Source organism: Chrysemys picta, chromosome 8, assembly GCF_011386835.1.
Source record: "Chrysemys picta bellii isolate R12L10 chromosome 8, ASM1138683v2, whole genome shotgun sequence".
Taxonomy (NCBI): Eukaryota; Metazoa; Chordata; order Testudines; family Emydidae; genus Chrysemys; species Chrysemys picta.
Genome location: NC_088798.1, coordinates 108,988,812 through 109,003,804, shown reverse-complemented (window position 1 = coordinate 109,003,804; position 14,993 = coordinate 108,988,812). Strand labels below are relative to the sequence as shown.

General features: G+C 50.3%; 1 protein-coding gene across 6 annotated transcripts; it reads left to right on the top strand.

The window, feature by feature from the left end:
* The first annotated feature begins 377 nt into the window (after positions 1 to 377).
* Positions 378 to 5,741, top strand: LOC101947131 (serine protease inhibitor Kazal-type 6-like). 6 transcript variants are annotated; one of them, XM_065555166.1, is made up of 5 exons: positions 378 to 669; positions 1,956 to 2,033; positions 3,717 to 3,742; positions 4,723 to 4,838; positions 5,529 to 5,741. In XM_065555166.1, exons 1-5 carry the CDS (start codon positions 579 to 581, stop codon positions 5,572 to 5,574), a joined length of 357 nt encoding a protein of 118 aa, XP_065411238.1. In that variant the 5' UTR covers positions 378 to 578; the 3' UTR covers positions 5,575 to 5,741. The 6 variants fall into 6 exon arrangements, with proteins under 6 accessions (XP_065411238.1, XP_023962564.1, XP_042700837.2 ...); XM_042844903.2 differs by lacking the exon at positions 378 to 669 and adding an exon at positions 676 to 853; XM_065555167.1 differs by lacking the exon at positions 378 to 669 and adding an exon at positions 676 to 853 and having other exon boundaries at positions 1,953 to 2,033.
* Positions 5,742 to 14,993: the final 9,252 nt, after the last annotated feature.

The window sequence follows — 14,993 nt, the reverse complement described above, 5'->3', positions numbered from 1 at the left end:
GTTGCACAGAGAGTAACTGGAAAGCGCTGGGCAAAGAGCAGGTGCCTTCATGCTGACACCTAAGGTAGGACCGGGGCCAGGATGTACTCTCGTGTTTTAGGAGAACTGAAAAACAACATATAGCCCTAGTTTAAATAGCTGAAGGAGGAGCATCAGCATGCCTGATCTGGGACTCTGCAAACGGCCGTGAAATCATGTCACTTTCCGCTGCCTCTCTCCACCCCAGCTGAACAAATGTAGACTTGACTTCAAAAATAGAAAGGGTGCACCAAATCACTGGTTTCACACCCACTCCATTCTCCTGGTGTGAGTCATTTCCTACACGTCCCTGAAGAGCCAGCCTGCTGCGCTGCAAAACCCCACTGCAGGGACTCGGGAAGGGCCCCCGTAGCAGGACAATTACCAGCCTCCCTCTTGAGTCACTGCTTTGAAAGTTCTCCCTTGTGAGAATCCTGTGATTATTGGAGAAAGGGAGATTACCATTGGCGGAGCCATTTACAAGCCGTAGCGTGTGACTTGCATACTTAACCCAGTTCTCTGGGTTTGATGTGGATAGGGCTACATTCCTAACACCTGGGATGGAGCCTCGTGAACGGCAGCTGGTTCCTAGGGCCAATGATTACTTGAGAAACCTTGAGAAAGGAGAGGGAGAAAGTTTTCATAATGCAGGTGAGGAATGTGAACGTGCCCGTGTGTATATAAAGAGCTGGAGAGGCAGGTACATGAGCACTCGCTGTGGGTTTATTGCTGAGAGCGCATCTACTGAGCAGGCTGTTGGCCTTGCATTAAACAGCCATGAAGACAACAGGTTTCTTTGTGCTACTCGGCCTGTCTCTTTTCTTCTTCTTCTCGGGTGAGTAACTCTTCCCGCAGCTTGTACATAGCCTTGGCTAACATCTCTAGCCCTAGGGAGCCTTGATTACTGGATGTCAGGGCTGAGATAAAATGGAAACTGAACAAATAATGCAGCACAGATTTCTGCTAATATAGGCTGTGCATGGGCAAAGAGAGGGGAAAGGCACGGAATAAGTGATTGATCATGGCTTATTCACCCAGCTCAAAGTGAAACTTAATTAGGGCAGAGATCCACCAGAGCTCCGGAGGAGGAGGACACCAGACGGCCCTGTGGTCTTATATAAGCCTGTTTGGGGCATCTGAGGGCACAGCTGATGAGTCTCGTCACGCTCCACCTGTGACATGTTACGCGAAGTATTTATTGAGCTAATTTCCCAAAGATTTGCACAGAGCCATAAACTGCAGCTTATGGTCAACACAGCCTGTGGTGTTCAGTGATCAGCGGGGACTTACGCTGCTCTCCAGAGCTCTGTTTTATTCTGTGTCCCGGCATGACAACAAGGCTGTCACAATGCCCTGCCCAGTCTCTGTCTCTGGGAAGCTCAGCCCTTAAAGCACAGGCCCCCAATACCACACAGCCTGCCCGAAGCAGTAGTGATAAAACATGGAGAGGCATAAAAATTGCTAGCGCAGATTGGATTAGGTGGATGGGTAATTGGGGTTTCTGCGGGGAGTGGGCTAGGATGTCTAGGGGGTGCTGGGTGGGTGGGGGAGAAGCAGGGATGGATATTTAGGGGGCAGTTGGGTGGGGAGGGGAGGCAGAGTGGCTGCCTGGCTGGTAAGCAGAGCAGGTGCACCAGTGGCTCCTGGCAGCCAGGAGTGACCGGCTGGATGTCTGAGGCTCCAGCCAAGCTGCTGGTGCCACGCATGGGTGTCCTGAGATGCTGAGTCCTTGGCAGCCCGGAGAGGAGGGGTGTTAGGGCAGTGCCCGTGTTGTGCCAGCACAACGGTGTTCCAGTACTTCTGATTGCCTAGCCGCTGTCTCTCCTTCTGTAGTGGAGAGCTGGGTCTAGGGGTGGGGGGGGTCTCCCTGGGGCCAGGAGGACCCCCCCCCCAGAGTCCAGACCCGGGCTCAGCTGCCGTCTCTCCTTCCGGAGCAGAGAGCCGCCGTATCTCCTGCTCACATCGGCCACCTTCCAGCCAGGCTGTGCCCCTTCCACCGGGACCTGCTCCTCCAGGTACAGAAAACCCCGCGAGGGGCGGGGTAAGGCCGACACTGCATAGTCCGTCCCAGAGAAGCACCCCGCAGCCGAGTTCTCCGGGGCCGGCAGCAGCCCAGGGCTGCCTCCCCACCAGAGCCACTCAGCTCCCCGTGAGGGAATGGGGACCCTCCAGAGGCCCCTCACGGAGCCCACCTGCTCCCCCGACACCCAAAATGCCCTCTGCCCTCTCCCTACCCAACCCCCCTTGCTCTCTCCTGTGCCCTCCCCCTGCCTAACCCCAGCCCCGCTTGGCATCGCCCCTGCTCCCCCAGGCATCCCTCCCCGCCCCCCCAGCTCTGCCTTCCCCGGTGTTGCCGACGTAGTGATTCCGTCACAAGATCTAGCCAAAGTCGCCCGATTTCATTACAAGCGGCAGTTTCGTGACGTGTCGCGTCGCAGCAAAGCTGGAAGACGCTCAAGCAGACCAAACAGTCACCAGAGCGAACGACAAAAGCAATGGTCTCAAGTTGCAGTGCGGGAGGTCCAGGTTGGATATCAGGAAAAACTATTTCACTAGGAGGGTGGTGAAACACTGGAATGCGTTACCTAGGGAGGTGGTGGAATCTCCTTCCTTGGAGGTTTTTAAGGCCCGGCTTGACAAAGCCCTGGCTGGGATGATTTAGCTGGGAATTGGTCCTGCTTTGAGCAGGGGGTTGGACTAGATGACCTCCTGAGGTCCTCTCCAACTCTGATATTCTATGATTCTATGATTCTACCCTGGCAACAGCGGGGAGGCGGCCGCGAGCGGCGATGGCGGCCCTGCCTTGCGGGAGGCGAAACTGGAGCCGCCCTGAGACCGAGCCCCGACCGAGTGCACGACCTAGGCCCCCAGGAGCCTACATTAACCTACCCCCCAGCTGGGAGGTTCCTCCTTAAAGCCATTGCAATGTCCCCCAGCTAGAGATACGGACTCACCTCGAGAGCTTGACTGCAGGCTGTCTGGGGCTGAGGAAACAGAAAGGGGATCGATCTGTTGTGGCTGATGGAAACAGACAGCGTCTACGGTTCTCCCTGGCTGGCTCAGGAAGAATCTAAGCGCAGCTAGCCCTGCACCGGGTCTCCCTGCGTCCTGACCCGGAGGAAGCAGTCATGGGATGAACTGCTGGCTACAGGACTGACCAGGAGTCTACAGCTGATCACCAGCACTGGCTAATTACCACCCGGACGGGCTAATTTTCCATCCCCCCACCAGGGCCCTTGTCTCCGCTCCCTGCCCTCAGAAGCCACAGACAACACCAGCCATCTTTAGTTATTCAGACCTGCTGCAACCTCAAACACTCACATAGCTTACAATATATTTTTTTAACTTCCCTTTTAACCCTTTGCCTGCTGAGCGCTGCTGCAATCGCTGTCTTGCCGCAGGGGTTAGCTAGCACCCCAAGGAGTTTGCTGAATGTACCCAGGATGCAATGCAACAGCTGAGTGGTTGTAATAAGTCACTTAATATTTTTGGTCAATTAATAAAATCTTGCACAACAATTCCGAGCATTGATTGACTAGCCCTCCCCTCCCCCACACGCAGCCTGTACTGCAGGAGATCATATTAAGGAAAATATTGTAACTTTCAAGATTTTTTGTAAATTGACTCAGCTTTCACTCAGCTTCTCTCAGATAGTTGGTGGCTTTGTAAAATCTTGTCTCTCTGTGTTTTTGTTCCAGATGTGGCCAGTAAAGACGGAGGCCAGGTTAGTGCAACTGTTTCTGCTTCTGACTTTGCACTTTCTCCCAATTCCGGAGACACGGCTTTGTAAGGAAAAGCTCAGGCCCTGGAAAACCCTAAAAAAAAAGGGGGGGAAGCGATGGGTGCTTCCAGGCTCCCCCAGCGCTCATGGCAATGTAGCCTTGTGTATGGGATGCAATTACATAGCTGGGCTGTGGGACACAGGCAGACCCACAAGATGGACTGTCCATGTGATGAGACCCGTGCAGACTCAGCACACCACAGTGTCGGCAGAATGGATCCCAGAGCAGAGTCACACTGCTTCTTTCACTCTAGCCCCACGGCCCAGTCTTCTCCCAGGAGAGAGACACTGCAGGTAGGGACTGCCAAGAAAATATATGACCCAATAGCAGAGTCAATTACTGGAAGGTGACCAAAGCCAGACCAGCTGTACGATGCGATTGGAATCCAATTGACTCACTGTCATGTTGGAGACATTCACAAACTCTAATTCGCTTGTCCATCCGGTGGGAAGGTACCGAGCGTTATGTTATACCGATGCCTGTCTTAACCTTTCCTAACAAACGGAAGCTGCCTGACTTGAGCTTGTTCACCCAGTTTCTGAGTGCCTCGGAAAGGTCGGTGCACTCAGCTAGGACAGTCTGGCTCCGAGCCGCAGGGAGCTAGCCGCACTGGAGACTGATTGGTGTTAAGAGTGTTGATATCTATTTGCTTCTGACATGACGGGGCCAACCTGTTTGGGAAACCAGAATTTCTTCTTGATAAGTAGGTGGTTACAGCCCTGTGGAGATGCTCCTTCTGAAGCCACATCTGTTGGTCGTGGAAGGATCTCTCTCTCCAGGGAGCAGGCAGTACCCTTGCTGCTGTTTTAACTCCTCTCAGTAGAAAGACTAGAGTAAGTGAGTCAATTGATTATCAGAGTCGTGGAGGAAAACGAAGGGGGGGGGGAAGGAGTTTTAATGGGGTTTATTATTACTTTTGCAGTTTGACTGCAAGGAGTTCATGGACGACGGCATGTACTGCACAAGGGAGTCCAACCCCCACTGTGGCACGGATGGCATGACATACGGCAACAAATGTTCCTTCTGCAAGGCCGTCAAGTAAGTGGGAGCAACGGTCACTAAAATGAGTAGAGCTGCTCTGACTTCCTGATTTTCTTCCCAGGAGGGAGGCCCTCTCTCCATTTTGCTTCTGTTTCTATGGACCAGTCTGTAATTCTGGCCCAGTGAGAAGGTTTCTCAGTGAAGCGCCTCACCCAGAGCAGCTCCAGAGGAATCAAAATTCACTGGAAGCTGTTTCTGCTCCCTGAATGAAATCCAGGCATGCAGGGAGTTGGCACACAGCCTGTGCCCACAGTTCAGTCCCTCCTGAGCCTTCTTTTGTGAACTGCCTTGGTGCCCGGCCTCTTCTGCCACACCTCCGCAAGGGGTGAACTGCACCTCTGAGAACATCAGGAGAGGGCTCTACAGGGTTTCCAGGGCTGTGGGAGCCACGTGCCCCATGGCAAAAATGTTAATTCAAAGTTTGAATGGGCTCAGACTGACTGTCTTTGTGGAACAAGGTCTAAAACCCTAAAGGAAAAGCCAGAGCCCCCTCCTGTCCAGACCGCTCTGCCTCCGGCAAGAAGTTAAAAAGGGGGCTTGAACCTTCCTCTGACACATCAGGAATTGGCCAGTGTCTGAGACAGACTGGGCTGTTCCCAGGCGCCAGGTCCTAGCTTGTGTCTGTGGCACGGAGTTGAACGTCTCTTATCCCCAGCAGTGCCTGAGTCTGTTTTGCTCCTTTTATAGGAGAAGTCAGGGAAGTGTTCGATTGGAGCATCTTGGAAAATGCTGAAGCCTCCTCGCTGCTGAGTGTTAAAAGCTGCCCTTCTGCTTTCGCTCTCCACCAACCGCTGCGGATCCCTGCTCCCAGCCACGGTCTCCACACACCCTTCTCCCCGGGAGCTGCTGGGGACGACAGTGTCTCCAATTTGCTTGTCCAATAAAGTGAACTCAGCAGAATTTTTTGATTGTTTCCTTTTTCCGTCACAAACAAACAGAGAAGGGCTGAAGTGAGACAGTGTCTGAGAATAGTGTGTAATACTAGCAATGTGCACCAGGGGGCCCAATTTATGGGAGATTTCTGTACTACAGCATCACATTTCCTTTTCCAGAGAGGAAAATGACAAGTATATCAAAAACAGAGCAGGAACCACACCCAGGGCTGTGGCACCAGTTGATTAAGTCCTACATCAGTGTCTCTGAGAGAACAGCTCGCCTAGGACCTGGCTGGACAGGTGTTAATAATTCTCACCTTTGCTACATATTCCCTGTGTGATCTTGAACTTTGTGGCTCCGTTCCCCAACTGTACCATGGGTGTCTTATCTTACCACTAAAGATACAATGGTAATGAGAGAGACACACACCCTGGCTCAATTCCCTCCACTGCTTGATGAGCAAAGGGGATTTGAACCAGGGTTCCCCACATCTCAAGCCAGAGCAGGTCCTAACTGCAGAGTCAGTCTCTCTTTCTGGCCCATCTTCTAGAACTGGAAGGGACCTTGAAAGGTCATTGAGTCCAGCCCCCTGCCTTCACTAGCAGGGCCAAGTACTGATTTTGCCCCAGATCCCTAAGTGGCCCCCTCAAGGATTGAACTCACAAGCCTGGGTTTAGCAGGCCAATGCTCAAACCACTGAGCTATCCCTCTCCCAATTCATAGTTAACACAAAGTGGAGCAACTTTAACAGGAGAGACTGAGGCAGCCTCACATCAGACCACCCATAGTCCAGAGATTAAGGGCCCCGTCTCAAAGATGGGAACCCCCTGTTCAAAACCCTCTACTCATCTGGCAGACAGGGCAATTCAGCATGGTTCCCCCACATCCCAGGCGAGATCCTCACACCTGGGCTAGTGCTTACAAGGGAGGTCCCCTTCGCCCCAGCTGTTTTGTGTGGAGTTGGGCATGCTGAACCATGCCCCACAGGCGAGACAGGCCTCCCCCGGGCTCGGGGCTCACACCGGGGGCTGGGCAGGAGATAGGGGGACAGGCACCGGTCTGAGGCTGCAGGATGTGCCCAGGAGCAGAAACGTAGGTGCCGAGTGAGTTTAGGCACCTGCGAGAGTAGGCGGCAGCTGAGTGGTGGGTTGTGGATCACCGTGGGGCCTAAATCTGGGCAGATCCTCATGGGAATTTTGGTGGGAGTTAGGGGCCTGTATGCCTTTGAGGATCTGGGACCAAAAGCCTTGTAGGGAGAGAGGGCAAAGCTCCCCTCCCCCAGGCAGTGCAGACAGGTGCTCGGGGCTGTTACACTCAGCTGGGTAGAATTAAGCACTTGAGGAGCAGGTGGGGGGAAGGTGACCCAGAAAGAGGTTCTAAGCTTATTAAAGGAGCTGCTAAGTCCCCTTCCCCTCCCAGGAGGAACAACTCAGCTAGGGCATAGCCCAGGAAGGAGGGCTGTGAACCCCCGAATCTAACAGGGGAGCGAGTTATTCAGAATAAGCTAGCCCCTGAAAGAGGGGAACTATTGTTCTTACAGACTTGGCGTGTAAGTGGATTATTTTTGACACTGAGAGCAACTGAGGCAGGGTGTCTGCAGGACTGTCCCATGCCATGAGGGGCTGCTCTGTGACAGCTCCCATTTACAGCCACAAGAAGGGGTCGGAGCAGCTTTGGGTTGTATATTCAACTCCTTAGGCCAGGGACAGGGAGTGGACCGCCTCTGTATGTAGGGCAAGATTAGGAAGCTCTTTACTACGAAGAGGTAAAGAAGCTGGTGGGAAGGAGGGATATGTGTGCTGCTGTTTCTTTAAATCTGTAGTGGGAAGGCAGGCAGGCAGGAGGGGGCTAGGGCTGGTTCTGGGCAGAAGCTCGCCAGGGAAGCCGAAGGAGAGAGTGGCTGTCAGGGTAATCCCTCTACTCACAGTGCCTTGTTCAGTGATAGAAGAAAGCGACTCTGGCAGCAATCCGTTTCCACTGTCACACCACTGTTTGAGCCCCTAATTCAGACAAGCGTCCAAACCTTTGGGCCATTTAGCTGAACGCAATCTGACCTCTGACTTGCTGTTCATAACTTGCTGGCTGCTTGTCCATAACACTCACTCTGACAATATTCCTTCTGTTCAGGCAATTCAGAACAAGGATTTCGGGGGAGGGAGGCAATACACTTAGCACATTGAATGGCAGCTTGTTTTATGGCAAGTCCCATCTGCTCTGAGATTTGTATAGACTTTGCCATTTCACGCAGTCTTAGGAAGCATCCAGCTAGCGATTGCAGTGATCCTGATATGTCAAGCAAAGCCAGCAATCCCAAATGTAAGCAGATTGACGGTATTTTGTCCCAGACACAATGTTTAAACTTGCCAGATTTTTCCAACACACTATACTGGGCTCTTCCCACATTTGCCAACTCTTCTCAAAATATGCCTCACCTTTTATATGCCTCCAGATAGCTAGACAGCCAGCCAAGGCATACTTATGGGGATCCTAAGTTCACATGCTGTATGCTCTATCATACCACTGATGTTAACATGTCTCCTAATTAGATCCCTTCCCAGAAATATCCCTGCATTCCCCCCCCCCGCGAGCATACCTTTCAGGCTGGAATATCCGGTTGCACCACGCAGAGAACATTGTTCTAGGACACTTTGGAATTTGATAATTATTCTGTATTTGGCTCTTGTTAGTGCAATTTTTAAAAGCCAAAATGAATCTCAGTGTGGCAACAAATGTAAACGAACATCATGCAGGCCACGTTTATTAGAGTAGAAGGAAGAAATTATGGGATGGATTTTCCCTAGAGGTAGCGTTAGTAAGGTAAAGCAGGAAAACACATTTTAGCCCAGGATTTTTGTTGACATTCATCATTAGGGTCTCCAAAATGGTTGCCCACTATAACGAGGGCTTACTTAAAACAGGATCATTCAGACAGCTTTCCCTTATGTGCTGCTGATGTGTTCAAACTTTTACTTTTCTGTAAGCAAGTTTGAGAACATAAAAAAAAAAAATGAATAAAAGCGAATAAGCACTAACTTTCCAGTCCTAGCTCAGTGTTCGGCAACTTGAATGAACATTCTCCCTGTTTGGATGGACTCCCTGCCCCTGAAGCTTTTTGGCTGCTTTGCGGAGTGATTGCAATGCAGTTTGCACAGCTGGGGAAGCCTGCCTCTGGCCAGATCCATGGCAGGCATCCAGTGGGAGTTAATAGACAATCTTGCAGGGTCTGTGATTGCACCAGAGTCCCACAGGTGACAGGAGGTGATGGTAAGAATGGGTTACCCCAAGTGGTTGATCCTATCACTTAACACCATCCCCCGTTTAATTATGCAGGGTTTATACTCATTATGGGCCAAACTGATTCCTGGTGTGAGTGCAGCATTGAAGACACCTGCTTACCCCAGGGCTCAATTAACATCAAGAGGGTGGGATGAACGGTGAAAATCTCCAGCCCTAAAAGAAGCTGAGGGAGGTGGGGTGTGGTGGTTCTCTGGTTACACGAAGCTCTGTTCTACACACACATCCATGCTCCACCCTGCTTGCAGGAATATGGCAGTGTCCCTATTGCATGTTAAGTCTGACACAACACACAAAGAGGGGAACGTGTCCCGTTGTGATATCAATCAGCGGGCTGGTACCAGTCCATCTCTTCTAACTGGTCACCAGCAGCTGTGTTTTCCAATCCCCAACTGCAGAGATCACAGAAGGTGAATTTTGTTGAGTGCCTCTCTGAGTTTCCTCACTTTAATCTGCCACCAGACAACCTACCAGAAAAGATCTTGCTCACTTCCCATCACTCTGCCGGTATTAGATTCAGGCATGGGTTGAATTATACCTGGTGTAAATCCAGCATATACATGGGATGAATTTGGCCCCATGACACATGATATTGATGAGCATTTTTCTATGTCCCAAGCACTAGCTAACACACTCTCAAAGCATCCATGTTACACAAATGGGGAAACTGAGACAGAAAGAAGTGACTCATCCAAGGGCACACAGTGCATGAGTGGAAGAGTCAGATTTGAACTCAGGAGGTCTGTGTTCTTCCTTCTAGACCACACAGCCTTTCAAGACTCTGTATCACTTTATACGGCTGGTGGTTTCAAAAGGCCACTACACATAGACATGCGTGTTCTTTTCTTAGGGAGTGAGCAAGTTTTTAGTCTTTTAGTCAATTGGTCAACAAGGTGGCATCGCTGGTAAATAGTATCAATGGTCAATGAGGGTCTGGCTGGAGAATCTTGCCTGCATGCTCGGGGTTCTACTGATCGCCATATTTGGGGTCGGGAAGGAATTTTCCTCCAGGGTAGATTGGCAGAGGCCCTGGAGGTTTTTCGCCTTCCTCCGCAGCATGGGGCGGGGGTCGCTAGCTGGGGGATGCTCTGCGACTTGAAGTCTTTAAATCACAGGATTTGGGGACTTCAACAGCTGAGTTAAGGGAAAGGGGTGGGTCAGCTTTTTTGGCCTGCATCATGCGGGAGGTCAGACTAGATGATCATACTGGTCCCTTCTGACCTTAAAGTCTATGAGTCTATGAGTCTTTGAAGAACTACAGTTATGTTGTCACTTTTTTTTGAAGTGACCCTTTGTGAGAAGCTCTGGCAGACAGCACAGAGTTTGCTCTCTGCTTTATTTGTTCTATATTTAGAGGCAATTCTTAGGACCGAGAATCTTCCTAGGAACCAGGTATATGAGTGTGAGCTGGGATTTTGGGTATAGAGGATTGCCTGCATGCTGTTTGTGACCACCTCTGTTCCAGGCCTGGTGTAAAAAAAGCAAGTTACACTTGGAGTAAACCAGACTCTGAGGAACTGACCTGTGTGGCCCAGGAATTCTGCAGGGCATTCAGAAGGGAGGTGACGTTGATGTCAGAAGAGGCAGCAATCTCAAACATTTACACTTAGTTGAGGGCAGAGCCGCTGGCCACAATCCTTCACTTTGGACCAGCGGGTTTGGCCGTTCACACAAGCTGAGCATGAACCTCCATTGGTTTCAGTTAGAACGTGTCTAACTGGTGTGTTTCAGCAATTTCAAAATCTGTTTGGTTTTCAACATTTTTTTTCAAGTTAGGAAATTCATCCACACTGACCCTTTCCCCTGAAAAACTTTGTTTTTGACAAATTGGCATTTTCCAATTAAAAAAAATTTAATTAAAAAATTCCCAACAAGCCTTAATCTCATTCCCATGAGCCTCTGGAGTTTGCCTGACCCAACTCCTAATGGCAATATTCCATTTGCTCCTGCCACATCGTTATACCTGATTCCAAAGGCACCTTCCCACAGGCAATGGGGCTATATTCTGGGATAAATCCCCTCTTCGGCTTTGAGTACGTTTTCATAAATATTGGACATGCTTCCCTGTTGTCATACAATGTCCCAGCAAAGATTTGAGGGGCAGCTCATCTCTGAACAGGAATCATTATATTTCAAAGGAGACAGGCAACACCCAATTTTCATCTGGCTTCCCGGGCTCAGTTAAATGCTCTGTGGTGAGTCACTGGTCCTTGTTCTCTGTTTACAAAACTTTCTCTCTCTCTTTCCCTTTCGAACACCCACACCCATTCCGCCCTTCTGACGATATTGATTTAGAGCAGTGGTTTTCAACCTTTTTTGATTTGCCGACCCCTAAAAATTTTCGAATTGGGGTGAGGATCCCTTTGCTAATCTTAGACATAGTCTGTGAACCGGGTTCACAGACCACAGATTGAAAAGCACTGATCCAGATTCTTCTCAGACTCATTCACCTTTCAAGAGATGCTTGATTTCTCCTGTCTCAGAATGTACTGTTGCCCTCTTGGCCCAAGTGGTTAACCAATATTCAGGGCCTTGCCAGGTTGTTTCAGGTGGAGAAATTGATTATATTAGTCAGCTATTTCTTTGGTGCGATCCTGTTTATTTATAATCTACAGAGTCTGTTTCGCTCAGTAGAAGCAAACAGCAACAGGCAGTTTCCTTGCTCAGTTTCCAAGCCTGCCCCTCCATCCAGCCATGTACCCTAAGGTGCTCTGTCCTCTGCTCCCACTCAGGACAACTCTCAATACTGCTTCCCTTGCTGGCTTCTGGTTTTCTTTCTCACACATGCACAGAGCTACAACCAATCCATCCCCTTATCCTTGCATTTGCAACCAGTCTTAGGGAAACCCCTTGACCCACATGGCTTAGCGCTGATCAGATCTTGCCATGTGGCCCAGTGCCTTGGGCAGTGGCCTCCTATTATTTCATGGCCTCAAGGGGCTTAATTGCTCCTTCCATGGAACCTGAAAGAAGGGTGGTTAGCACACCCACTGGTTTTAACCAGCTCTGTGATTGATGGCTGCTATTAACATCTTCCAGCATAACAACACCCCATCTCAGCTCTGCGCATCGTTCCAATGGAGTGTAATATGCTGACACACTGAATGAGTTATTTGAAAGAAAGAAATGACAAATGATACCAGGTTAGCTGTTTACATATATTTCCATGTGTTTTTCTGTCTGGCCATTTCACATCCCCAACCCAAATCAGTGTTACCCCCATCCAAACCTCTTGGGAGCTTTTCTCCCCCGCCCCCCGATTTCCATTCAGCTAAGTAGCATGGGCTCCTGAAGTGTGTCCGTTGTTTCTGTGAAGTCTGCTAGTTGGGACAGGCTTTGCTCATTCTGTTCTAATGAGGAATTCATCACAGTCACAACTCTTCCAGCCTCTGCAGAAGCTACGGAAGGGGTTGTTTCCAGCGCCATCTCCTCTGGTTCTGCGGGGAGGGTTGAAGGAATCAGTTGGAGGATGAGCATGAGAATGAGATGGGGACAGTGAGTGAGCCTGCTAGAGAAAGGTGAAGGAACTTCCCGCTGCATTGCACTTCAGCCTGAGTTCTGGGAATCAGCAAAGATACATGGCAGGACACTCAGCCATTGTCTCTGCCAGAGATAGCGGGATGTGGCTTCCCCCTTCTGAAGGTGGGGAAAAGAGGAGAAGGAGACCAGGAGCTTTAACCCCTCCTTTCTCCGCCTCAGTGCGTTCCTGCTCCTTTGCCTGGCATATAGGCAGAGTAGAAATGAAGCCACTGCTAGAAGGAGCATGAGTCAGTGGAGACTCCAGGACGCTATCATCAGAGGCAGAGGTGTGGGTGTGGTAGCCAGCGGGATGGCAACATGAGGAGCAGCAAAGCACCACACCCCTGGAGTTTGGCTTGATTACCCGCTGTCACACATCTCTCCTCGCCTTTGATGGGAAACGCTGGCAGGGTATTTAATTGAATCCGGTGCCTTTTAAAAGATGGGGTTTGCTTGTCGTCTTTGAAATAGAATTATCACTGCTAGTGGAGCCAAGAATGCTCTTAAACCTTTGCTGAGATGCTCTCCCATGGTAGGGGAACTTTTCCCAAAGTTTATAAAAACTTCACCAGAGCAGAACAGGCCAGGAGAGGAGACGTCATGACAAAAACGTGCACTGCAGGAAAACATGCCCATTTTGCTACGGAGCGTGACCCAAGCGCTCTAACCATGAGGAGCGAGCGTGTGCAGGGAATGCACGCAGGTACATTGGGAATTGAGGTCTCAGTCAGGCCTTGTCCTCCCCCTGCATTTTGCTCTCCGTTTCCACAGGCATTTCCCACTTACCCAAGCACACGGCACCAGTGCAGGGGTAGTTCCATGAGCTGAGATATGGGAGCTGTGGGAGATGGGGGTGAAATCCCCAGGAAGCCCCTTTCATCCAGACCCCAGACAATTTGTCCACACCATGGAACCCAGACTTTATCGGAACGCCGGCTGTCTGACGCAGGGTAAGAGCAGGTAGAGTTTTAGAAGAACCTTATTCAATAGAACTTGAGTCTTTCTGTGTCCTTGTTAGCCAGCAGAGAAAGTGGTTAATGCTGATTCCTTCCATGCAGCATGTGAATGCCTTTTAGAGCCGCTAAGAAGAGGAACACAACAGTGTTTTGTCATACGCCTCGCCTGTAACATTCTCTTGGGTTCATCTGAACCCAAGGCAGAGCGAGGGGCATGGGGGATGGGTTTTGCTAGCCGGGGAATGTTTGTGTTGTGTCCCAGAAGATCTTTGAGCAGGGCAGGGCTGTGAAGAAGGGATGGTTGGGTGCGCTGCATTCTCTGGGGCCCATGGTGTTGGTGCTAGCAATGAGGCCTGTGTCGCTGGGTAGAGGAATAGGGGTGTGTGTGTGTGGTGCTGCTTGCCCTCACCTTCCATTTCCTTATTTTAAAAGTGTGAGTGAGGCATGTTGATGTCTCGACCAGCCTTAACGGCACCCAGCTCTGCTTTTATGGATTCACTGAAACAGCACAAATCTCTTCCGTGTTCTCTCCTAATTTCCAAATGTCCTCAGCAAAGGCGATTGAAGCTGAAGGTCTCTGGCTCAGTAAATGCATCTGACTCTGTCCTGTTGGCGCTGAGAGTGAAAACCAGGGCAGGACATATTTGGATAGGCTTCCTGTGTCTGTCAAAATGTACCCCGAGGGAGTCAAGGCAGGGCATATTTTAATGGGTTTGCCATACACATCAAAACAGAGGCTGAAATCCAGAGGGCCTGCACGTTTTGAGGAGCTGCCCAATACCGTCAAGCATGTAACGCTCCATTTCATGGCCAGAAGCTGAGATGGCACACAGCTCCATCTTGATGCCATGCACATTTTGACATGACAGTGGCTACAATGGCTTTATGCCAAGTACTAATTTGGTCTCAGTGAAGGCACGAAACTTGAGTAGGAGAAGCATCTACTACGCTTGTACTTAACCACCAGCTGCCCTCTCTTGCTCCTCTTAGCTGGAAATAAACAAGAAGAGCAGCTCACAAGAACGTCCTTCAACTTGCTGTACCGATGGAGACACCATTTGTAGAGGAGCTCTCCCAACTATTCCCATGTCACCAAGAGACCATCATCTGCCGTCTCCAATGCAAAACTGCAGGTTAGATGGGGTGTCTAAGAGCCACCAGTTACTCACCATGATGAACTCTTCCTCTTTCGCCTTCTCTTCTGGACACCATCTTGATTTTTTTCCTGGAAGAATTGTCTCTCTGTCTGTCCATCTGTCTATCAAGCCTAGGCATTTGCATCCTGCCCATCACCATGGTATTGGAGTCCATTGGGTCTTGAGCTTCTAATGGGCGACAAGCAGGAATTCCCTCCCCATTCTCCAAGAATGCCCCAAGAGGTACTGGTAGTTGTGCCATGTGCACAGACACACTGCCGGTACCTCAGCATCTCCTAGGAAGCCCTGCTTCAATTCCTGGAAGGGAGTGAAGTTAAGATCTCTCTACAGTTCCCATACCACCTCTAGGA